Raw genomic sequence first — 26,115 nt, 5'->3', positions numbered from 1 at the left:
TCACTTAATACTCTGTTGTCTTAGACTTAAGCATGTGGCTAAAATGCAGGTTTCAAAGAATTACTCATTTTGAATTTCGTTGAGTAGCCAAATGCTGGTTACTCATAAAGGAAAATAAAACTATCAAAACCAGAGAAATTGCATTTTAGAGAATGAATGCATTTCCTCACAGAAATGAGGAGAAAATATTTTCTGTCTTCCCTCCTGTTAATTTCTGAGCCTGTTTCTCTTGTGGTACATAAGCAATTTATTCTCTTGTGCCCAAAGGTGCTGAGTGGTACACAATAATTCTTCATGCACTGAAGGGAAAAGAACTTTTCAGCAGGATTTATGGCTTTGCAATTTACTTCATACAGGGAAACCTTCTCACCATGCTGAATGACTAACCAAGTATTATTGCTAAACTATACACACCACAAATCTATGAAATTCTACCCTGTAGATTTCCAGAGTTGCAACAATCTCCCAAATCTCCTAGAACACAATCTACTACAAGGCACTCGCTTACGCTATCATTAATGTGTATTTCTTTTCAGGAGATTGCAGCACACCTTGAGGAACAGATGAGCCATCAGCCAGGCTGTAGTACCACATTGTGGACCTCTACATTTCCATTAATAGAGCAGCTGTGAAGGTGGTTTTTGTCTCAAACAGACCAAAACTTGAAGGAAATGAAACCAACTGATGTTTGGTTCTCACAGATATTTCTTAACCAGGGGACAATCTGGAGTCCCACTTGATGCTCAGGTGGGAATACGCTATACAGCAGCACAGTAGACAGGATGGACAAACACTCTGCATGTTCCTCCTGACTGGAGCTGGAAAGTCTCAAGCAGTTTCCAAACCATAGAAGAGACAGACCCAATTCTATTTTGCCCTCAGCACTGAGCCTCTGTCCTTGTCTCTTTCATCTGTCTTTTCTGACCTGGCTCCTTCATAGCCCCTTTCCTTGCCTACTGCCTTTCTTGTTCACTCAAACATTTGGACTGTCTGCTCAGCCAGTGCTAATCCTCCTCTTCTTGCTCCATCCTCTCCTGGCTGACCCTTGGTTCTCTCAGTTTCCACCTCACAGCCCTATTCCCAAAGCATACACCCCTTCCCTCATTATCTTTGTGCAGCCATCCCAAATTATTCCTTGCTCTGATGGTCTTCATCCCAATCTGGTATCGATCACCCTTAAACATAAGCTCCTGACTCCTGCAGTTGGTTTCCCCCTTGTCTCTAATTGGTTTACACAATTTTACCTTCTGCCCCTCAAGCATCTTCCAGATAATTCTCCTCACCTGGTCATACCTTCAGATCCTTCCCTCCCTACATTCAGCCTCCTTATCCCTAAGTGTACCTTTCCTTCTTACCGAGTTGGCTCCACTCTCACCCATGCTAGAAACAGGTTTCTTATCCAGGGAGTCTGGGTGGTCTTTGAAAGCACAGAAGAAACAGGCTGTGGGGTCATCAGAGCCAGCAGCACCTGGCCCAGGACACATAGGAGCTGACATTGTAGGGAAGATTTGGCTTCTTTCCTGAGGCCATGTGTGGGAACAGGCTCAGTCTGTGGAGTTGGTATCTGCACATTTTAATCGTAAAATTGTAGAATATCAGGTTTGAAAGGACCACAGGGATCATATGGTCTAACTTTTCTTGGCAAAATGCACAGTCTAGATAAGATGGCCGGGCACCCTGTCCAGCTGAATATTAAAAGCGTTCAATGGTGGGGAATCCTCCACTTCCCTGGGGAGATTATTCCAATGGCTGATTGTTCTCATCCTGAAAATTTCCCTCTTGTGTCCAATCAGACTGTCCCCAGGAGTAACCTGCACTTCTTATCCCTCCTCTTTTCCATGTGACTCCTTGTAAAAAGGGAATCTCTGTCTTCTTTGTAGCCACCCTTTAAATACTGGCACATGGTGATGAGGTCTCCCCTAAGCCTTCTCTTCTCAAAGATGAGCAAGCTCAGTTCTCTGAAGAAGCTCATTTTATGCTAAATCAGAAGAGAACTGTTTGATGCTAAAAAAGAAAGACCTCTCTACTGATAGGAATTAAACTGCACTGAGGAAGACCGAGGCTAAGAAATACTTATCATTCAAAAGTTAAATAAAAGTTAAATAAACAACTCTCAGAAATACACTAGGTAGACCTGACTCTGTTTTGGCTTACAGGGGTGAATTAAGATTACCCATTGAAGGCTTCATATCTTAAGGTTCATTAAAAAAATGCTAACTGCAATTTTACAAAGTTTGTAATTTCAGCAATTTCAGAGGTTTTTGTTGAGGATGAGAAAAATGCAAAAGTGATCTCCTAACAAATTTCAGATTTCTGCTCCAAAACAGGACAGCAAACTCTTTAAAGGAAAAAAAAAACACCAAAATGTCAAACACACAAAATGATGTGGCCCTCCTTACCCCTGTTCTTCGAAATGAGTGAACAGCTTTGGCTGAAATTTGCCAAAACTTGAGCCTGAGTCAGACACCTAGCATGTAAAATTTCAGCCGTTGGTTATGTTTTGGCAAAATTCTAAGCAGTTAAAAACAGGTCCTAGTAATGAGAAGCGAAAGGCAACCTTAATAATACACAGACATGTCTAAAATATAAAAATATTTCCCAATCTGGCTCAATGCAGCACACATTTCTGGCATGCTGCCATATCCACTTCTTTATCTTTTCTACTGTTTTTCTTGGCTTAAATATTACAAATGTTAGACTTCAGTGTCGCATAAAGAGAATTTAATTGTTATGCAATTTGAAAACAAAAAGTGTTTGGCAAGGCAGTGCAGCAAGTCCAGTCCTATTGTGAGTAGCAGTAGATCTTAATTTTCCTTGGAAAAATACCAAGCCTACAGGCTGATCAAGGCAAGAAAAAATGCAGAATTTAAGCAAAAGAGATAAGACCTTCAATAAAATTGTTACCATTAAGGATTGGACCATGTCAAGCACCATGCTGGTCTTTGGGGAAGGTTACACAGCCTGTTTCTTCCTGAAGCTCAGAGTATCTATAACAGCATCCTGAGCTTTCAGCCTGTAGCATGGGATGATCCTGTGATTACTTCACCTGATGACAATCACCACTGCAATGGTCACCATGCAAAAAATCTCTGCCTTAAAGGTATTGATTAAGGAAGCTTCTGGATCACTGAGGGCTGTTGCCTATACGTAAGGTATTCAAGGAAAAATAAGAATGAACAAACTTGAATTTCCAGGACTGAGACCTATTAAAATATAGGTGTTCCAAAGAAAATATTGGAGAATAGGGTAAAAAAATCCCATTAAGTGCCAACTTGATGTGAATGGAAACTGTGTTGTCTTTCTTATGATATGCCAAGCTGGTGAAACTGGATTGTGTTTTAAATAAAAAAGGAGAGGAAAATGGTATCTCTAATAGATGCGATGTTATGAGAAGCCAACTATTTTGATTTTGAAGTCCTGACACAAGGTTGGGTGAAAAAGTCATTATCACGCAAAAGCTAATGAACATATGCCAGCTATCAGCTATGTTGGGTTATAGATGCCAAAAATAAATTATTCAAAAATATGTAAATTAGTTTGGATGTAGGAAGGGTGCTAAAGACCTGTTCTATTAAACCAGTGGGCACTAGGTTACCCGTAACATAAACCCTGATTCTAGCATGTTGGTATAATACTTGTATACTGCCTAAGCCCTGATTCCAGCATGTCAGTATAATACTTGTATACTGCCTAAGTATGAGGGTACCTGTCTCCCCATTGAACTAACCTGGACTTTTTGCAGTACAGATAATGAACTCATCTTCTCTCTGGTTTATGAAAACACATTTTTGACAATAAATTTAGTAACTATGTCTGTAGCTGTTGAGAGGGGAAAACCTAATAAATCCAGCAAGATAATAACTCAAGGAATTAAAATAATTAGAACTTCACTGAGCAGCTACAGGATTTGTGTCTGACTCATAGCCTAATTATAGCCCTAGCATATCACAAGAATCTCTCCTTATGAGTCTGTTTGAGCTAGGTGGAGTAAGCCATTACAGAGCCCCAACAACCCAGACACAGAAAAACAATTCAGACATTCTATTACTTCCCAAAAAGATCCCTCACATCTCAAATGGCCATTAATTTCAACACATACATAAAAATATAGATAAGAAAGAAAATGGCGTGGAATGTGTGTGTATTGTGCATATTTTATAAATTGAACTTTGCAACTCAGTGATGTCCGTAAGAGTAAAAATCTACTAGTTCTGCTAAGTGGCCAACTGCAAATGACTTTTTTTTTTTAAATTAGGATACAATGAACCCACAATATACAAATAAATACAACATCTGCATCACAAGGCACTGCTTATTTGTTGATGTGACAATTTAAAATTTAATTACTACTGACACTTCTCAGAATACAAGCATATTTTATAAATATCTAGGTTTATACCATGAACTTTCTCTACAGCATTTTGATCAAATATATCTGCTGTGCCACTTACATGGCATTTCAAAGCTCAAGGTTTACATGGAAACTATCCATAATAACTAACCCCTCCGATGAAGATCAGCATTACCTTTACTCTACAAAGAAGGCAGAGTACTCAATTTTATTTAAAAGATGGTGGGCATATGAACGCTGACTGTGAAAAGCAATAGCAGGCTGATGACCAACCTGATTTATCAGCTTTCCTCACCAGCTGGTCAAGCACACACTTACCTGGGAACAGCCTTCAGAAGAACCTCTGAAGTACAGGGGGCCATAAAGCCCCAGGCGGGAGGAAAAGCACTCATCTGCATCAGCCATAAACTCTAGCTATGCAGCTGAAATTTTGCAACAATTCTCCACGCTGCTAGCACCATTTGATGGGTGTAAATGAGCTGACAGCTGCTCCTCCTCCCATACCTATGTCTCCTATGTCTCCTTTCTCTGAGCTCGGTTAAGACATAAATATGGACAGCAGCCAACACACCACCCTTGTGAGAATTCTCAGCTTTTTTACCAGAGGTGAAATAGTACTAAAAGTAAGACATTCTTGTGATACTTTGCAACAGCATCGGTAAGACTTAAGACAGGGAGCTAAACCAACTCTTTTATTGGAGTGTAATAGTAAGGAAACACTATGTGTGAAAGAAAGTAAAACTCAGAATTTTGAAGCTGGATGTAACCCTCCTAACAGGTTGCCTGCAAAGTAGCCAGACAGAGAATATCAGCTTATGGCTCTAGAGATCACTATGATGGAAACCACTGACACATGGCATTTTTTAAGGGAATACCTTTTTCTTAGACTGAAACAGGAGTATGAGAAAGGGACCAGACCTGTATGTGCAAAACAGGAGGTAGGCCTATCAACAACGTACATATTTGTGAGAATCTGTTGTGTATTTGGTCAGCAGTGCTATGGCATAAAGGAGATCATGTAACCAAAAATCTGTTCAACCTTGAAAAAGAAAGTACTTACGTATCTCCTGACTTGCGGTAATTTTCTGGGCACTCCAAAGACAGACAGCGAAAGCCTCCCTGGATGTTAAAGCAGGTCTCATTGAAAGAGCAGTTGTGGCTTTCTGCAACACACTCATCAATATCTGCCAAATGGAAAAAGGTGAGTGAATTAAACACATGCCTTTCCTCTACTTGCAGGTGCCAGATGATGAAAGTATCTTATCAGGTACTACAGAATGTGGGGAGCAATTACACGTTACTACAGTATTGGAAGAGGAGGGCAGAAGAACAAAAAAGAAAACTAACAGGAAAGAACAGGCAAAGGAAGAGCAGCAGTGCCACTAAGTGGACAAGTTGTAAATATTTGCTGAATTGCTCACAGCATGATATTTCCCTTCAATGGCTAAACTAACTCATACCATTTCACAATAGAAATCTTCATCTTCAGAATTTGTTATAATTATTTAATAATGTTATAAAAATAGTCTCTACTGCATTCTATAGTTTGTAAGAGAAATTTCCTGTATATTTACCATAAAATACTGTTTTTTTCAGATTTCGAGCTGATGTTTATTGCTTTACCTATAATGCTATAGGAAAGCCATTTTTTTTTAAACTTAAAAACTTGTTAGAACTTTTCAGATGTTCACAACCAAGTTAGGTCTCCCTGTAGTTATTGAACTTACCTTGGCAGTTGCGTGCATTGGGTGCCAACCTGTAACCAGTGGAGGGACAAGTACACTGAAAGCTCCCAGGAATATTAATACATCGAAAGGAACAGATATGCCCTCCAGTAGGTAAAGCACATTCATCAATATCTGCAAGAACAAAACACCACTAATTTACTATGTGTTCATGCCATTCAACCAAGTGCACATGTACCGTATTCCTGCTGCGAGCTTCAAAACATGATTTCATTATTCTAATTGCTGGGCAAGGAAAAAGATCATCAGATAGGAGTGGCTCTAGTCAACAAAAGCTGTTAGGAATACATGGAAGTGTGAAGAAAACAAAAAGCAATCAGGGCCCAAGAGACAAATGAAATGGATAAGAGCAAGCACTTCACAGTGACATGTATCATAGTACTTTACAAAAGGGAGGGAGATGAATAGTTTTATCCTTGTTCTTGCAAAAAGGAAATTGAGATGAAGTGTTCTGCCCAAGTAAGTCCTAGAGACCAAAGTCCAAATTCACGATCACGTCCATGAGCTCACACCCATGTCCTCCTTGTATCTGAGGAAAAGCTACTTACACATTTGTTGGAAACCAACGAAAAAAAAAAAAAAAATATATATATATTTAAAATACTACCCAGCAATATTATATATTACATAAGTGACATAAAAATGTGTTTGTATCTTCACTTGCTGAAGACCAAAAATTCTGTTAGTTCCTCAGGAAAACAAACTAATAAATAAAAAAACAAAAACAACAACAATACACACCACATTTCTGGCAGTGTAAACAGCAAAAGTGACATCACACAAGCAGAGATATTTCTAGACTAGGACATAAGTGGGAAATCTTTACAAACAAAATTTCACAGTTTCACAGGAAAATACCAAAGAGAACAAAGTGTTAAAACAAAATCATTACAGGTACGTGAAGCTGTTCATGTATGTTATGGTGAAAATAAGAAATGTTCACTCATCTTCCATCTGCAAAACAATAATGCTTACCTTCACATGAAATCCCATCTATGTCACTAAGTTGAAAGCCACGGCGGCAGTAACACTGATAGGAACCATACACGTTGGCACACTCTTGACTACAGGGGCTGCTCTCACACTCATTTAAATCTGAAATGCAAAATTACACACCTGAACCCCAAATGTCTTGTTAGATTTGTCAGTTCTATTACAAGACTAAGGCAGAAGTTCAGATGACAATTTTTTTAATAAAAAAAGGATGGTATGCATGTCACTGAGTAAGATGGAAATAGGGGGCTTTGGGTGTATTACTCTCAACGGGGTCTGGTGGTGTATGTTAATCTACACTGTGCTGTTATTTCCCACTGTCCTTCAAGCTGTGTGACTTGAAGGGAGTCTTTAGGCCCGCACTTGCATTTTTATATCTGGAAATCAGCAAAGCTGGTTTTGAAGGTCTTGAATCTGATCTGGCTGAATCACCCTTCAAAATACAGTAAACACGGACAATACAACTCTGCGTGATCCAGAGTCAAAGGGCAAAATATTGGAACTGTGGGCTACAGTGACCTTGATTAATCATAACATCATTCTTGTAACCAAAGAGACCACACTGGGTTGATTTCATAGAATCATAGAATAGTTTGGGTTGGAAGGGATCCAAAGGTCACCTAGTCCAACATCCCTGCCATGAGCAGGGACAACTTCAACCAGATCAGGTTGTCCAGAGCCCCATCCAGCCTGGCCTTGAATGTCTCCAGGGATGGGGCACTTCTCATGCTATTCTAGTGCAGTCTTACAAGCTACAATCAAATGAAAATAGCTAAACAACAATCAGCTGTATCTCACACTATATGACCAAAGCATATGACAGCCATACCTTCACATGACCTGCCGTCAGTTGAAAGTTTGAATCCCATGGTACACGTGCAGTAATAAGAACCAGGAGTATTCTCACACTTGTGAGCGCAAAGGCGGCCTGGATAGCGTCTGCATTCATTGATGTCTGAAACGATAAATATATAGAGAGGTCTGTGTATTGGCTGGCTTCACTGCAGTAGTAGTCTGGACAAGAACGTGGTCATACAAGTTTGATTTTTATTTTCCAGATCTAAATTTCATACTGGAGAGGGAAGAACTTGCTCAAAACGCTCATTTAGAAGCAGCCCATTGCATAATTTAATTAGATCTATAAAGAAGAAAGTTCTTTGATCTTCCAAAGGAATGTTTTGCTGTAAGTGCATGTAAAAGTATCACGGAAAACAATTACACGCACTCTCATAATCTTACCTTTTAACAGGATAACAGATAACATGTTGACAATACTAATACAGCTTCCTTTGAAGTATCAGCATCTCTTTAATACGGTGTTAGTTTTATACGAACAGTACAGTAGTCAATTTTACATTCAGATGAAAGAGGTTATGCAGAGACCAATAACATTCTTTACACTGGGTCGGTTTTTGAAATGCCATAGCTGCACGTATTTAAACTGATAGGTGTAACTTACCAATACAAGTTCTACTGATGACATCAAAAGAGTAGCCAGATTTGCATTCACAACGGTAATTGCCTGGGGCATTTATACAAACATGTCCTTCTCCACAAGGCTGATTAGAGGATGAGCACTCATCCACATCTGAAAAAAAGAAGGAAAGTGATTGAAAGTACACTTCTGAGCATGCAAGTTGGGAGAAGAGCAACATGTTAACATATATCTGTGTTCTCTAGTAGGTATAAAGTGTTCTGAAACAGACAGCAAGATTTTGATCTAGCTCTCAGCTTCCACAAGAAGATCAGAGTCACAGATCCAAACTATTCTTACTTAAACAGGTTCTCTCTCAGGTATCCTGTTAATGTTGATGGACTTAAGAGGAAAAATATATCAGGAAATCAGACAATCTTTGGAGGAAATCAGGTGCAAAATTGTTTTATTATGGACACTCTGTATTTATGGGTCAGATCTTCAGCTGGTGGGACATGCCTGGGTCTCCCACAGACAGTAGTGCTTTGATAAGCCATTTACAAAAATTGAAAACACATGCAAAAAATACTTATTTTTGCAAAAGGCACTTTAGTTAAAAGGCAGCCAAAGGCATATATGCCTTTCATCATTATTTGAATAGCTTCTGTGGGATGTTAAGTGGGCCTTGTGTTATACTTCTGTATTGGGGAGATTTGAGACTACACAGCGTTGTTCCAATACACTAATATAGTCACAGACAATGCCATTTTTGGGAGGTGATTATGATTTTTCCTCTTCTCAGAATTTAAGGTTTCATGAGATACATGAAGGACAGAGTGTGGATCCTTGTCATTATTCACTTGTTGCGACTGCCACAAGCGAAAGAACAGGATGAAGAATTGACTGTGGAAATAGAAAAAACTTGGTGAAAGTGCATGAAACTGGTACACATAAACAACAGATGTGATTTATTTTCTTCAAATCATTTTTTCTTCCAGACTGTTACTTACCTACACATCTTGTTCCATCTTCATTGAGATGATAACCTCGGCCACAGCTGGGTGAGATTCGCTGGCAGGTATACGAGCCATCAGTGTTAATACAGATCTGTCCAGCTGGGCATGGCATGTTGGTGCTCAGGCACTCATTGATATCTACAAGAGCACAAGAAGTCAGAGTAACTATCTGCTGCCTGGAGATGTTTAAGCTAAGATTCTTTCCTAATGTAATTCTTCAGAGGATTACATCCTGATGTAATCCTTCAGAGTTTGAAAAGTTCTGCCTATGGGAGAATAAAACTATTTGTGCCTTTTAGCTTCACTGATAATAAGCATTACGGTCCAGGATGAAGACTGGGAGAGGTACGAGAGGCCAAGATCCCACTGAGAAGCAGAGGAAATTGCGTACAGAACTTGCTTTTGTTCAAAAGCCTTTGAAAGTCTCCCTTAAACATATGAATAGCTGATCAACAATTCAGTTCATCAGCTTAACCAGCTATGCTGCAGTCTGTGGCTCACAGTGAATGAGCTATTTATTTGGTAGTATGTGCTCACAGAGGTAGTAGCTGACCCCATTTTTACAGAGAGATAAACTACTGCTCACAGGTAGTCACTGTGAATACCTTATCCTGGTAAGCTGTCCATGTAAGCACATAAGAATGTGAATTATGTACTCACAAGACTATGCAGCCCTTTACCATCCATCAAACGTATGTCTGTTTTTTCACAAAGTGGACATTTTATCACTTTGTGACAAAGATATTCTTTGCCTGGCAAGAACCCAGTATAAAGTAAAAACTCAGAAAATGTAATGAGACGAGGCTAAGGTGTATTAGAGTATGATCTGGTGCAGTGTGTCTAGCCAAGAAGGTCCAGAACCAACTGTTACACAAGGGGAGCACGTGCTATTCATTTGGGGGAAAGAAATCTCAGAACCAGGAATCAGTGGCTACAGGAGGTACTGAGGCAGCCTTTGCTACCTGGAAATGTTAATGTAACTAAGACCTTAGAGTTTGCAGGAGCAGCACTGTTTGTGTGTGTATGGGCTTGCATCTCATGACAATTAACAAAGCCTAGCTTAATGTAACTTCTCTGTCTAAAATTTACCCAGCTGTTTCACTGGGATATTATCATCATTTTACACAGTGCTAATGTTAACTGTTGAGGAGCTACTACTTTCCACTTCGGTATGGTATGGTATGGTATGGTATGGTATGGTATGGTATGGTATGGTATGGTATGGTATGGTATGGTATGGTATGGTATGGTATTAAGCACAGCATCCAGCTTGCAAAATGCTGGCTACGTGAAGATGGGGAAAGAGACGTACTATAATGTGAAAGATTTCAGACAGGCTTATCCCACGTCACTAGAGTGTAAAATTTTCAACTTAGAAAGACACTGGCAGGAAGGTGTTCATAATTTTTTCCCCTTGACACAACATAGGGCAGCATTTGATCCACAGTGCATAAAAACAGACTGTGAAATTATTTTGGTATATGTTTTGAGCAAATGCATTTTAGGGGGCATAACTATTGCTGCTGCAAATTGATGTGGCTTTAGTCATGTCAAGGAAGGCAAGCTAACTGCTAACTGCCATGCACCTGGTGCTAACTATGGCAGGATACACGTCTTCAAAGGGTCTGTTGTGCACAAGCACTGGCCCCTTTCACTTCAAAAGCTGCGATTTATTTTTCAGTCTCAGTGTTTCCAGTGTCGGATTTCGGCACTACAGGGTACGATGTGGTCAGGAGAACGAGGGGCTGACAATGAGCCAGCCTTGGCAGCTGCTGCCGCTCAGCCAGTTCCACAAGTCCAAGACACGCTACGCCGCTGGGGGAATGCAAAGTTAAGTTGAGACTTGAAAATACTACTCAAGGGAATGACTGATAGATTTGTGGGTCACGTTAGACAATTCCATTTAGAGTGTGCTGGAAACCAGTAATTCTAACATACTTATATGAAGTTTATAATTTTGTTTTGTAGGAGTCTTGGAAACAAGGCATTAGCCCAACAAATTGTAATCAATCTTTAAAATAAAACTCCTCTCCACAGTGTATTATAACTGGCCCATCATTCTCATCCATAGTAAAATTCTTGATAGGCTATAACGGGGGACAGGTCTGGAAAGATCTACATGCCTGTAAAACCATGCATACTAATATCAGCAAAGTGTATTACACAGAATGTCACAAATTACAGCTTTTTATACTAAGCTTTGGTGAAAACCTTTTGGATAGGAGAAGACAGAACATTATCACAATTTTTTCACAAGTTTTGTTTCAGATAAAATACCCAAAGACTTAAGGAAAATGTTCAAATGCAGCTAAGTGCCCTAAGTAACCAAATCTCATTAAAAATAGAGATCTGGTCTTTATTTAAATGGTTCTTGTCTGTAAATCTTACCTGTGGGAGCAAACCTGTCTTTAAAGCAGCAGAAAAAAAAAAAAAACATAGCAGAGCAATGCATAAGCGCATGAAGAATGACTTGAGAAGCTCAGAACTCACCCAGTGAAACTACCACTTATCTCACAAGCAACACCTAAGTTTTCACTGAGATAAGAACATGTCTTACCAATACAGTTGCCTAGCGCATCTTGTATAAACCCATTCATGCACTGTAGTTTGGGTCGGCAACGGAAAGATCCTGGAGTATTCTGACAGATAAAATCGGGGGGGCAGTTATGAGTACCAGTCTCACATTCGTCAATATCTGGTACATCACAAAAAAGAATTGTTAGCAGGAGTTTGACAGAAGCTTTTTCATCACATTTAAAACATAAGACACAGTTAAAAACACCAGACTGATTAATCCTCAGCATATCTTCATGCAATTCAATGCAGTGACCCAGGATCAATCTGACCTACCACCTCAAACAGAATCTCAGTAAAAAACGGTAAAATAAGTTAAAGTTTTTAAATTATTTCATTGTTAACATTATATATAGGGGTGTGTGTTTATTATGTTTCACAAATTTAGTTCGCACACCTAAATGATTCAAAATTATTATATAGCACCTGAACCATCATGTTCAACAGTGTTCAGCCTTGATTCAGCATTGTGTTTACACATGGGCTCAGCTTTGAAGTTAGTAACATTTAATTATATGTCCGAGTACAGTTTTAATTTTAACTTTAGATCCAATGCAGGCATTGTTCACTTCTTTCATTGGTGAATTAGTTGGCCTTCATTCTCATCCATATTAAGGTTTGCAATATCCTTCCATTATTGTGTTTTAAAATGCGCATAAATATGACTTCTTCTTCTTTTAATATTCCATTCCAGTTCAGAGTAGACAACAAACATTTGTGAATAAATTATGATTCACCCCTGCAATGGGGTGAAATCTCATGAAAGTATTAAAATTCAGAAACTTTCTAGCAATAGGATGCCTCAGCTTTCCCATTTAAGCAGTGGACACAACAACAGATGCAATTTCTTATCTCTAGAGCTCTGTGAGACTTAAATAATGATTGTGGAGCCCATTTCAAGTTTAGGATGGGTTAATACTGAACTGGGTTCAGCAGGGTCCTACATGTTGCACAACTCAGCCATTTTACTTGGCATTTAAAAATCATACATGAGGATTATTAATTTTCTATTTTCATAATTGCTAACATAACATTAATAATTAACATTATTAACATATCTTATCCAGATAAGAAATTTATATTAATGGCATGCATAATTTACTGTCTGTACTCCTTTCCACCTGAGAAAGATTGTTAATACTTGCTGGTAAGGTATTTGTTGGCCTAAGTTTGATGTCATTCAAATCAGCTGAAATTTTACTTCAAAGAAATCAAAGTTAGCCCATGATACTTTGAAAAACATCGTCTGTGTGGTTTGCAGGTTTTGCATTGGAGTTTTTTTATTCAATCAGCTTTTTTATTCAATCTATTATTCATCACTGATCAGTTCCTACAATAAAATGTTAACCAGAATTTTGGTTGAGTTAATTTACTCAGTTGAATGAAATTACAGTCTTGTTTATGAACAATTCTAAGATCGGGGGGAACAGACTTTTTCTAGTGGAAACCAATTCCACATCAAATGGAGTTTGCTGCTAATTTATATCTCCATGAAGGTAGTAAGTCAAGTGAAGTTTTGGATGCACACAACAACATTCTTCGTGCTACACGCAACTTGAAATCAGTAATTTCTTTAGTAAAAAAAAGACTTTGAGCCTTGTGTTCAAACACACCTAGTCAAGAACAGTGCTTTTAACTCTTCTTCATTTCGAAATCCTTAAGAATGTTGTGATTAAAAAATTAATCCCTTCATAACAAATTTAAACCTCCTGAAGATAAAAGCTTACTTTTAAAAGATGCATCTACCTTAGTGGTATCAAATTGAACCACCTGGTCACTCCACTTGCCACACTTCGTTTCACACTCCGAAGTGTGCGAACTTGATTCTTTCAGGTGAAACTAAACCACTAGGTGTGCCCCAGGAGCAAGACTTAGGCACTCCACTCAGCAACCAATTCACAGGATCAGACCAGAGGTAGCCAGAAGTAAACACCAGAAAAATGTGTATGGTGTGAGTGCTGAGTGTTCAAAATCAACTGTTTCAGTCCCCAGACCAGCTCCTATCTTGCAATGCCAAGTTGCCAGTGTAAAATGAATGTAGTTATCTCTCCTGGAAGTCTTTGTAGTAGTCCACAAGTAGCCTGATCTGGTATCTGCAAGGTGACAGGTGGAAAACTACTGTCCCACAAGAAGTAGCATTGTCTGTATGTCCCTGTGTAACTACAGCTTATGTGTGTATTTACCAAAAGTAAAAGAGTGTGAAGTTATTGTGTACTTTTTTTTTTTTTTTTTTTTTTTTACTTAATGCTGGAAGATTTCATTTTTTTCTGTACAAGACATACCTTTGCAACGACTGTCATCCGTTAGCTCATAACCAGTTCCACAGCTTGTGTCCCGCTGGCAGCGAAATGATCCTAACGTATTGACACAAGTTTGTCCAATCCCACAGCTGTGTGTCCCCGTGATACACTCATTAATATCTAGAACATTCAAAATTATTATAAAAAAATTTAAAAAAAGAGAGTAAATAAGAAACATGAAATCACAGGCAAGGTGAGACCAAAGTCTAGCTGTGTGTGCACCTCCAACCAATCATAACTTTGAGCATCAGGACACAAAGAATGGGTTGGATTTGGCCTCACACTCACACACCCACATTGTGGTTACTCATTTCTGTTCTCAGAGTGTGAGTCAGTAAAGACGTTCTGACCCCACTGGTAACAGGACTTCTGACTGCTGATTCACTGCAAGTAAGAAAGAGGAAGAACTTGCACTGAGTGAGAGCAAAGGGCCAACATCGTCTGATGGAGTCCAGCAGCAGATGATTATGGTGGCTGTAGAAATGAGGCAAGCTTTCAAAAATTCTTCCCTTGCTCTGCCTCCCACCCACATATGGCTTAGGGACTCTCCAAGCCACTGCAACTTTCTGCTTTATAGCTACTGATAGACACTTCTTTTGTAATTTTTTTCTTTTTCTCTTTGAATGTATAATACTTGTCATCCACATATAGCAAATATAAAAATGCTTCCTTTTTATATCTTACACTAGGTTAGAATTAATCTGACCAGTCACCAAGATCTATTTTATATTTTGAGGTTTGTGTGAGTTACTTACCTAGACTCCCTTTTCAACAAATAATAAAAAAAGGCACTCCTGATGAGTAATGCTTTTCATCCTACAATAGCTATGCAAAATAGGCAAGGTGAGCTGTGCCCTGAAGTGCTTGTTTCTCTCAGTAAGCAACAAAAGGAGTCTAGGCTGAGTAGCTCAGAAGCAGATGTCTACATTGCTCTATCCCAGCCCATTTCATTTGATGTCCCTTTAGTTCTTCTGGGAGAAACTTAACAGTCCTTCCCCCTTGACTATTCCCATGACACTCACAATATCTAAAACTTTCATACTTTCTATCAATTGTGTCCTTAACAAGCTGAAGAATCCTGCTCTGTTTCATCTGCCTCATCAATTACTAGCTACTATAAAAGAGAACAGGTTTTTGTTTGTTTTAGTTACAACAATAAATGCAAGATATTCTGCCTCTTCTTCACTCTAAATCCTCCATCTCTTCTACTGATTCTTAACTGCATCTTCCCACAATTTTCATTCCAACACTCTGTTTCAATCAACTTTTTATGATCTCACCTCTTTCCTCAGCTGGCTTAAGCATACTCTGATCTCCTCTGTCTGGATATTTTTTATCTATTCTTGCTCTATTGAAACAAGGGTGTTGACAATCGAAGCAATGGTTTTATTTATTTTACCTTCACAGTTGACACCATCTGGTTGAAGCTGATACCCAACAAAGCAGGAGCAGACGTAACTGGATCCTGTGTCTCTGCACTGCTGAGAGCAGGGACCACCACCTAATTGGATATTTTAAGAAGTTAAGAATCTCTTCACAGGAACTGAAACAAACCATTGATTTACAGGATGCTTGCTGATATATTTAGAAAAGCAGATAACTAAACACACACATATATAAAAGGAGGAAAGGGCTAAACACTGAAATAAGTGTTTGTAATCATCAGATTCTTTTAGCTCTAAAAATTAAAACAAGAAGGAAGTAAATCAAGGAGTTGCTCATAGTCCATCATTGCTGGAAGTCTAAGGGAAAATGCTGATGAGCTCAGACACCTCCTCAGGCTTTGGCTGGGAAGTTAAAACTTTGATTAAGGATGACAAGATGTATGACCATAAGTTAATGAAACATTTTCACTATTGGGTGCATTAGGCTTTATTTTTAGCCTGTCATTATTAGGGCCATACTCCTGAATTAGCAATAGCATCTGCTCTTTCCTTACTCAGCAGGCAGGAAAACATGAAAGGGAGAAAAGGGTATTGTGAATGACGAAGGCTTCAAATAACCTAAAGAAACCAAGACTTACTACTGGGGTACTCAGGACTTTGTGGGGTGTGTGCAAGAGTCCCAAAGGATGTGAAAGAGGGGTGAGGTTATTCCATCTGACAGAAAGAGAGGACACTATAGGAGATTTACACAAAAATTGGCTCATCATTAAGAAAACTTACTTTTTCTGATCTTGTTAAAAATAAATCAATATTCAAAACATTTAATATTCTCCTTAATAGCATCAAAAAGTTATATACTTTCAACTACTTGTTGTAAGAATATTGATATTCTTAGTACAAATAGAATCTATCTTATTCTTCTGTTTTTCAGAATGGCTGGATAGGCATTAAAAAAAAAGTTTTGAGATAAGCACAATCAATGTGGGCAAATGCAGTTAAAATAATCTAAACTTTTGAGTAAATTAAAATATTTTTTTGAAGTGAAATAATTTCTAGTGAGGACAGGGCCATTAATACACCACAGAAAATTAGGTCTGTACACAATACTGACATAGGCAATGACATTTGAAGGAACCATAGTCTTGTGGGTGAGATGGACAGCTACAGCTTTCTGAACCTCTGTGAGCTTCTGTCAGCCACAGTAAAACCTACTGCGAAGGTGTTGGAAGAACAGAACTAATATCCTCATATACCATGGAGGTGCTTCAAAACAAACCTCTGGAAAGTCCACTGCCTAGGAAACTTAAGTTTCCCCTGGTGAAGATCAGAAAATCACAAGTAATTTTGGCATGCCAAGTTTATCAGAAAATACACCATAGACAGAAACTCTAATTTGTAATTAGTCATACCAATCCACCTCTCGCAGGCAGCTGATTAACTGGCAAATGCAACAACTAATTACATAAAGACATAATGCTAGGAAAATACATAACACATTTTTCCACGTCATCTCTTGTAATTAGAAGCTGGAGACAAGAAGGAGAGCCACTGTTGGCTTTGACTAGCTAATCGCCTAGTAGACATTTCCGTCCTCTCTAGAGTGTAATGGCTATACAACATGAAGTACAGTAAATCATGTCTCAACTGGAATATAAGTCTATTAAACTGATTTTATCCTAAATACATTACTTAGTTCTGAAATGCTTGCAGAAAATAATAAATCACTACTGGTTTAAGTTTATAGATACGTAAATAACATGTGGCAAGCAATAAATCAGAATACTTAGCAGAACAATATCCCAATAACACATTCTTACCAGGAGGCAGAACAGCCTGACTAATAAGGACAATAACCACCTTTCTTCCTTTTTTCAGGTGACGCATCTCAAAAGGAAACAACTTTCATTTCATATTCAATCACCCTGATCATCCCAAAAGGAGAATAAAGGAATGCACATACTTAATACAGGATCCCCATGTTCTGGAGAATCCAGAGTACTCCACGGGTTCAATGGGTAACACCTCTGAGGTGTTACATGCTAGATGTTAAATAAAAGTTTAACATATAGCCTAAGCTTCAATTGGGTAAGACGAACTCCACTGTAGGAGACAAGGCCTCCCTGGTATTGAAGAACTATTGAGGCATCTCATAATGACCTCCTATTTCTCAGAAAGGATCTTCATTCTGTTATTTTTACCCATAAGGACCCTAAGCAAAAGGTTTTGGATAATTTCTAGATCTAAGTTTGCTTTTCTTTTATTGGAGGCAATCACAAAAGAGCTGGCTAACAGGACCAGTCACCTGACTTACCTCTGCAGCCATCATGTAGATAAGGATCTTCTTGGTCTAGTTCCTCCTTTGAAATTTCAACTAAAAAGAGGAGAGAGAGGTATTAGAGGAGAAAACACTTTTCTTCTCACAGTAAAAAGCTGCCTGCTTGGGATGAGACTCAGACCAGGGTTTTGGATAAACCAGGACAAAATTAAAGAGCATTATTTACATATTTTACAGTTATTTCATACTTAAATTTTACATTCAAATGTACACAGCCATGGGGCATTTTCCATCTGACTGATCCAATATGAAAGTCATGCTGTGATCATAGATTACATATGGGCTGAGACTTTCAAATGCAGGTTCTTAACATTAGGCTTTTAACCAGAGCTTAACCTCATTTTCATAAGACATGTTGTTGGGGCATGCTTGGCTTCCCCTGACTTTATAGTAGCTTGAAGTACTCAGAGTTTTAATGAAAATCAGATTAACCTCATTTATTTAGACTTCATTCCAAAAAGAACTCCACACCCAACTTTTGGGCACCTACTTATGGCATTCTTTCAAATGTACTTCATATACCTTGACTTGGAGTGTTTTGATCAGTGGTGCTTCTGCTACAAGCATGCGTCCTGAGAGTCCTTTTCACACATAAACAGGAACATAAACAGGCTAAAAACATGCATTGCCTGAACCTATTGCTTGCCCAAAGGACGAGGTAGTGGACTTCCTTCAATGCCACCATTTTGAAGGCAGGGGAAGCGATAGGTCGTTAACGAGATGTGTGAAAGTACAATCTCAAAATACTCTGGTTACTTGAATGGGAGTCTTAGTCTTATTCTGATGACTGTCCATAAGCCTATTCAACCAGCTGTCACTTGCAAGTAAACAATACATCACAGATGTCAAAGCAAGTTTTTGCACACTGGCACAAGTCTGGGTTGGTACATTGAGTCCTCAAGCCATAGGGGTACATTTTGATCACAGAGAGGCTAATGAAATGAGTTTGCCCAAGTCTGGTCTGATTTTGTAGAGGTCTCTGGGGACACAGTACCAGAGATCACTCTCAAAGTAACTAAGGAAGCATCATCCAGGGAGTCAGTTAGCCTACCCTCTGCAGGAGAATGCTCTGCTCGCCTTGCTATCACCTAACACAAACACAAGGCGCTAGTCCAGGAAGCCGCCTTACAAAACAGAGACTGATCTCCCCTTCCTGACTAACAAAGGTGCCATGTTGCTTGCTCTGCCTTTCTATAGGCAATTTTTATTGTTGGTAGGGAGAGCTGGCATAAGTTCAGCCACCTGCTTGTTTCTTAGTTTAATGATGAAAACGTTGTCTCGCCCTGCTTGTTGACAGACACTTCTTTGTAATGCATAATGGTTATTATGTGTGCCATAATAACCATACTAATCATATGCATATTGGTCATTACGTGTGCCACTAGCCTACAAGGGTAAATGGGGCAATACTGGACACTGTGTTCACAATTCTGGATTTTCAGATATTGATATACTTCTCACATCATGCAGGTACACCACGTCTGCAAATTTTTGTTATCGGCAGAGTGGTCTAAGTATAAGATACCTACCAGCCAAATCACTTCAGCCCACGCTAATGGACAAGGGGCATTCCCAGGCTGAGGCAGGAGCACACAAAGAAACTGGTACGGCATTTCTCAGTGTTACCTGATAAAGGTGTACACTGACATAAGCCAGGTCTGAAAGACCTAAAATAAGTCTGATAACACAGTGGCTCAAGCAGAGCAATGCAAGATTTTGTGGCAGGGTTTGGGTTTAAGTGATTGATTAGGATGAGGCCTCCCAAAACCTGCCACTGGTGATCTGCAAGCCAGATTGCATGTTTCAGTGCTCAGCTGCCCACAAAGGAGGCAACACTATATAGCATTACTTTTCTGCACTATCAGGCCTGTCTACTAAGTGAAAAAGGCAAAACAACCCCAAACCCATGTCAGCATGTCCACACTCATCCTATTCAGTTCTGTGGACTGTGGTGTTCTGTGGAGAAGGGTGTCAGGAGCTGCTGCCATCTAGATGCACCTCTCCTCTGATAATATTGAAATAAATGCAGATACCATGTTTCCTGGAAATGTTCCATTCTCCCAGACAGACCATGCATTTCAAATGCCCCCAGTTTGTGGGCATTTGCCTCTCACACACAAGGTAACATTTGAATTCTGCCAAGCTTGCAAGAGCCATCTGGCTTTTAAATCCAATTAAAAGAATCAGTTGTTGATTTTCTTTTTAATTAGGAATTTATCAGTGGGCAAAATGCTATTAAAATTAACAGCTTATATTTAGTTTCCAATATAAGATCATTAGTGGCCAAAATAATATGTCTTACAGTTAAGTTCTGACACCAGAAACTGAGTGACCACTTTCCAGCTATTTTAGCCTCCTGTAGTACGCAACGTTTCAGTTCTCACTAGCCAAAAAAATGAGCTTCAAAACATGGATCATTCAATTACTCAGAGGAGATGTCAAGTTAGAGGAATTCCAACAGAAATAATTTAATGTACAAGCACAGTCATGGCGTGAACTGTGGGGCCCCCCTGCAGGGACAGGAGTTGGACTTGATGATCCTTGTGGGTCCCTTCCAACTCAGGACATTCTATGATTCTATGATTCACTCCTTCTACCCCATATCATTTTGTGTTGCACTCTCTTATAATTTGCAATGTCAAATACCTTGCTCCTTTTTAGGAGCATCATCGCTGATGGACACATCAATGCCTTCTTGACCTTTCACACAGCAAGCTCTGAAGACAACTCCACATTGGTATCCTATCTTCGGGTTGGGTTCACAGCTCTGTCCTTGAACTTGGGCAGACTTTCCCAGCAAACAACAGTAACAACATGTCTGTTGGAGACCAAAAAACAAACAAACAAAAAGTTAAATCCTAGCATCCTAGCCCTGAACGTATCAATAGAAATTTTGTCAGTCATGTCAACAGCCTTATCTCACCTTGGCAAACCAATGGAAAGCTTTCTGCAAACTCTTTAAGAACTCCTGGTGTACTTAGGCTCCAGTATTTTAATCTGTAGTTGAGCTCAGTGGGCTCTGCAACTGGCCTACATAGAGATGAGCACAGAATATGGATCCAGTTCTCACAAATATTGTGAATGTGTGTGCAGGGTGATGTGGAGAACCACAATGGTCCATGTATGTATATGGAATTTCATTGCTCCCTGCCTGCACAGCCCAGTTTCAAACACCAGCGAACAGTGGGAACTCTTAACACCTCTGCTTCCCTTTTGTGTCCAGCTCAATTAAACTGAGACACAACAAATGAAGTGCATAATTAAACTGCTTACTCAGCTTCCAAGCAAAAAATACCCCTCTCTGAACTAACAAACAAGTGAACAAACATGATTCATCCAAAGTTAGCGTTAACAGGTCACAAAGAGAAGCTATTCTACCCTGAAAAACAGACCACATATTCAAACATTATTTAAAAGCATCACAGTCCTGACATGGCTTCCAGCAATGAAACATTATCTGCCACTCCCAGACCTGCCAAAATACAGCCCCAGAATACACCACAGAAGTGAACATGGGACAAGTTAATCCTGTGGAAGTTTCCTTTCATTTTAAATTGAGGTGACACTGCTGATGTATTCAGTTTTCTTCATTGCTGTAAAAAAGCAGCAAAGATGATTGGTTCTCTAGAACTGGTGTCTGCCAGTTGCCACTGTCATGTAAAAGCACATTTAAGCTTTTACTGTCAGTTTTATTATTCTTCCAGACTCTATTTTGCTTGAAGGAAATAGCCTGCACCATCAAACAGAGCAGGTGGAATATAAAATAAGTAAACATCGAACTACATTTCTGTAATTTGGTGCTTTAAACACCACATCTATTGAAAAGAAGGCAACTATACATTTATTGCACTACTCTGAGACATATACCCCTGGCTATATTCTGTTTTCCCTTATAAGGTATTATATGTTTCTCTCTCTGTACTGCAGTGAAAAGCTCTTTTAAAACCTAGAGCAGTGTGAAAGCAAAACAATAAAAACCTTCTTTCTTGTTTCTTCAATATTTTTTTTTTACTTTGCAGCATTTTGAAGTATGCGAGCACACTATTTTATACTTTATCTTCAAATACACAAGTGAATCCTTTCCCTGCTGCAGAATGCTGTACAGCAGGAGAGCACTTCCCTCCTAGCTGCTGGGGTGCTATTTTCATGCCTGCCATCATGTTAGGATACATTTTTTCTCTTATTAACTACAGTTTGTTGGGATGGTTCCTCACTACCTACTTTTTTTACTTGGTTCTCCAAGTACTTCCATAGACTGGAAGATGATCCGGTTTCATCACTAGCATGTCTGGGACATTTCGATCTTTTCTGTTTTTTCTGGATGACTTTGGAAATAAGTACTTGATAATCTCTTCCAAGAATTGCAGCATTTCTGAGTATTTATTGTTTAACACATCTAACACTGTCCTGAGGCATTTCTCTCAAAGTTTTTCACATCTGTCTATAATTTTATTAGAATTCCAATTTTCACAACCATAAATTAGAATACAGAAACTAAAACTCAGCTGAAGGTTCACTTTTTGATTTAAGCTTGCCTATTTTTGATAACCAAATCTTACATAAGTTACTTAATACAGCTGATGCCTTGCCAAACATTGACATTATATACTTTTCAGTATCCTCACTGGCTTCTGCTGTTGGGCATACGAATTGACTCAATCTATTTCTTTATCTTGTCACACATGCTCAAACTGGGAGTTACAGAGTTTCTCTGGATTTTTTTTTGTAAAGAGCGATCATTAATCTTGCCATTCATCAAATGCTGAACAACCTTATGTTCTTTATTTCTTCCACATTGAGCCACCACTTCAAAGTTCTCTGTCTCCACCTAATGTGAATCTTCAAGTGCAAAACTTGCCAAGTCTTGCAGTGTCTGTAAGAAACTGTATCTACATTTAAAATAATTGTATGCATTGAACTGTTTGTTCCAACCGGCATTTATTCTAACTGAGGATGATCCATCTTGATTTAACATCTAGATAATAATTTATGTTGTTATACCACAGCCAAAATTATTCAGAGCTGGAAAGTGTCAAATGTTTCCTTCACTGGTGTTTATGGCAATTGGCTTTTAGTATTGACCCCAGAAGATTCTGCACTGGCAGTCCTAAAGGCTAATGTTACCTGTTCAACTACAGAAAAAAGATGGGGGAGCTGATAAATGGCCTTGTGCTCAGAGCACACCCAGGACTCTGTAGACCAACATACATCCCCACATATCTCACCTGTGAACTTGGGAAGTTGCCTTTTCATTCAGTTCTCTCACTGTGGAATGGTAATAATCTAGCAGTGATATGGCTAGTTTAACTCATGTTCACAAAGCACTCTGGTATTCTGAGACATAAAGCAGTATGTCATTATAACTATCACTATCCTGGTAAAATTAATCTCACCATTTCCTTTTTCACACTGTTTGTTTCAGGGCTGTTAACTTACTCTTAAAGATTTTGATCCTTTAGTCTGGGGTAAAGTCTAGATTCCATATTAGTTCAGTTCTTGATGTGTTTGCAGACATTTTCCAAAGGTTGCCAGCTGCCCAGGAGCATATTGTGACAACCATTCGCGCATTTGCTAGAACCAGCACTGCCTTGATGCATGGTACAACCGAACAATTGAGTTATTACACACTTTCACTGGTTGCAAACCTTCGCTTCGTAAGTCATACCAATAATAATCTCAAATATTTATTCCTTTGCCTCTCCCATTATTAGCAAAAGCCAATGCAGCTCCAAAACCATGCCTTGATCTTCGTGTTTGTACAGAAACCTGAACCCTCCCTTGAAGTCCTGTGATCCCTTGACTGCTCTTACACCTTGCTTACTCACAGAAAGGAATAAAGATCAAAGGAATAAAGGAATAAATAGTTACATGTGAGAAGTTTGAAGATTTGTTTTTGGTGGGATTAGGAAGCACCTGAAATTGCTTTCATCAACAAGCTCTCTTAATTAGTTAAATTTATAATAGGTCTTTACTATTTATGTCACCATTTAAGTTAGCAGATGTGGAAGGGTAAACTATGTATTAACATGGCTTTTGCGTATCTGTCCACAAGAGGTCTCTCACATGCTGAAATCCAGACTAACTAGTAGATGCTACGAAAAACAGACTGAAAAAAATACAAATAACTCAGTAGAATTTTTCAGAACTTCTGCAGATCTGAACAAAAATTTTAGAATAGCTTAAACAGTCCAAAGCAATAAAACTTTGGTGCTCACAACCAAAGTATTCTTGACAAAACTGGTAAGATAAGGCCATATCTTGATCTTTGGAAAGAGAAAGTACCTATGACAAATTTTGGTGAAAACATCCGAATACCTTAAAGAAGATCAATTTTGACAAGCTTCACTCCTTTCCGAAGGTCTGTTACAGTAGAAACTTTCATAAAATCATTTCTACATCTCCTGTATCAGCAATAAATCTGGAAATTGATTACTCTCTCTTGATGAAGATTTTAAAGATTAATGATTAATTTTGCATCCTTTTTTTCAAGGTAAGAAAAGCTATGCTTCCAAAAAAACTGAGGAGTAAAATTATGCCCATCATTACAGATCCCTACCACCTTTAAGTGTAAAAGCTGAGGCAAGTGTTTTCAAAATATGGTCTTTTTATCTTCTTTTCAATCACAAGTTTTACATTCAAAAGAAAGATTATCTGCCTCATTTGCTGCAAAGTGATGCAATTAATCCTACTAATTGAATTACTAAATCACTCTTTCTGCTTCCTTGAAGGAGACAAAGAAGATCCAAAAGAATTCATATGCTACCTAAACTAAACAAAAAAGGACCAACTCAGGCAAAATGAGATGTGAGCCCATGTGAGAGCTTGGTGTGAACGTCCGAGTTTGTTTACCAGAGCAGGGCACAATTGCCAGATACACTGTATGTCTCAAGGTCATCAGATTCAAAATGTATTCAACAAAAGAAATTATTAATTGTTCACTGATATTAGATCATAAATCATCTATGCCCATCATGGATCAAATAGATTATCTACAAAGATACTTATGCAGCTATTATACCTCAGTACACATATAGAGGGTAGGATATTCCAAATGGTGGTGGGGGGTGGTGGTGAGCAGAACATGCCTCACAAAGATTACACACTGACTATGTTTGTACCAGTAAATTAAAACAGGGACAGAATATGGGCTCAGACATTGTCCCACAATCGTCTGAAATGTTTAAATATGAGCAAGCTCTAATGGGCAACATCCTCTCAGACAGTGCTGAATCACATTTTGGGGTTAGCACAGGCCAGTGAGTGTTCCCAATAGCCCTCATGCCTTGTGTTCTGCAGGGGAAAGATGTCACTTATGTGACATGAGCTGTGCTGAGCTATCTATTCTCAGGGCCAGAGATCAAAGCCCAGTCTATTTTGTTTAATAATACAGCTGTCACCATGAAAACCTGTCATCTTTAAAGAAGTCTGGCCATTTTAAAAACAGCAATGTTAACTCTTCTTCCTCATGCTGACAAACCCACACAGGGAAACATCAGTCAATTGATGGGAAAGTGGGTTTTCTTGAACAGTTGCATTCTGGTTTGGAGTTGTCCCATGGTATCCATTTAAAATAGTGCTGCTGCCATAAACCTGTCTCTGGTAGCAAGCACTGGAATCTGCAGAGCACTTGCCATCACAGTCCTTGTTCATCTGTCCATAGCCCTTCAAAGTACTGACACAGAGGGCTAAAATTTTTTTCATTACACATTCATATTGGGGTGGACAGGCTTTGTAACAGCAAAGGCTGCACAGAGGAACCTCCATGCCAGGAGCAGGGCGCACCCTGGATGTGGTCAACAGGTGACATACATCCCCTCTGTGGGACACACTCCACCAGGGGACAAAACCATGCTGCACATGCAGACAGGTTTGTAACAGCCCAACAATGCCAGCATCATCAGCACATGTTACCTTTCTTCTGCTCACAGCCCTGACATCAGTGGCATCCCAAGGCCAGGAACATGATCAAACAAGCATTTTGAAAAGATATGAAACTTGTGAG

The 26,115-nt window shown here is 39.0% G+C and overlaps 1 protein-coding gene across 2 annotated transcripts in view; it reads right to left on the bottom strand.

Annotated features, from left to right (window-relative positions):
* Positions 1 to 26,115, bottom strand: part of FBLN1 (fibulin 1) — an 83,347-nt gene that overhangs the window by 32,895 nt on the left and 24,337 nt on the right. For both annotated transcript variants that reach the window (XM_065033215.1, XM_065033224.1), the window contains exons 4-14: positions 20,760 to 20,931; positions 18,090 to 18,149; positions 15,793 to 15,894; positions 14,376 to 14,513; positions 12,077 to 12,214; positions 9,514 to 9,657; positions 8,549 to 8,677; positions 7,919 to 8,044; positions 7,072 to 7,191; positions 6,079 to 6,210; positions 5,412 to 5,535 (exon numbers count right to left, since the gene is read on the bottom strand). In XM_065033215.1, coding sequence (XP_064889287.1) covers positions 5,412 to 5,535; positions 6,079 to 6,210; positions 7,072 to 7,191; positions 7,919 to 8,044; positions 8,549 to 8,677; positions 9,514 to 9,657; positions 12,077 to 12,214; positions 14,376 to 14,513; positions 15,793 to 15,894; positions 18,090 to 18,149; positions 20,760 to 20,931 — 1,385 coding nt within the window. The remainder of the gene's footprint in view (positions 1 to 5,411; positions 5,536 to 6,078; positions 6,211 to 7,071; positions 7,192 to 7,918; positions 8,045 to 8,548; positions 8,678 to 9,513; positions 9,658 to 12,076; positions 12,215 to 14,375; positions 14,514 to 15,792; positions 15,895 to 18,089; positions 18,150 to 20,759; positions 20,932 to 26,115) is intronic.

The sequence above is a fragment of the Columba livia genome, chromosome 1 (assembly GCF_036013475.1).
Source record: "Columba livia isolate bColLiv1 breed racing homer chromosome 1, bColLiv1.pat.W.v2, whole genome shotgun sequence".
Lineage (NCBI taxonomy): Eukaryota > Metazoa > Chordata > Aves > Columbiformes > Columbidae > Columba > Columba livia.
This window is presented reverse-complemented; position numbering and strand designations above follow the sequence as displayed.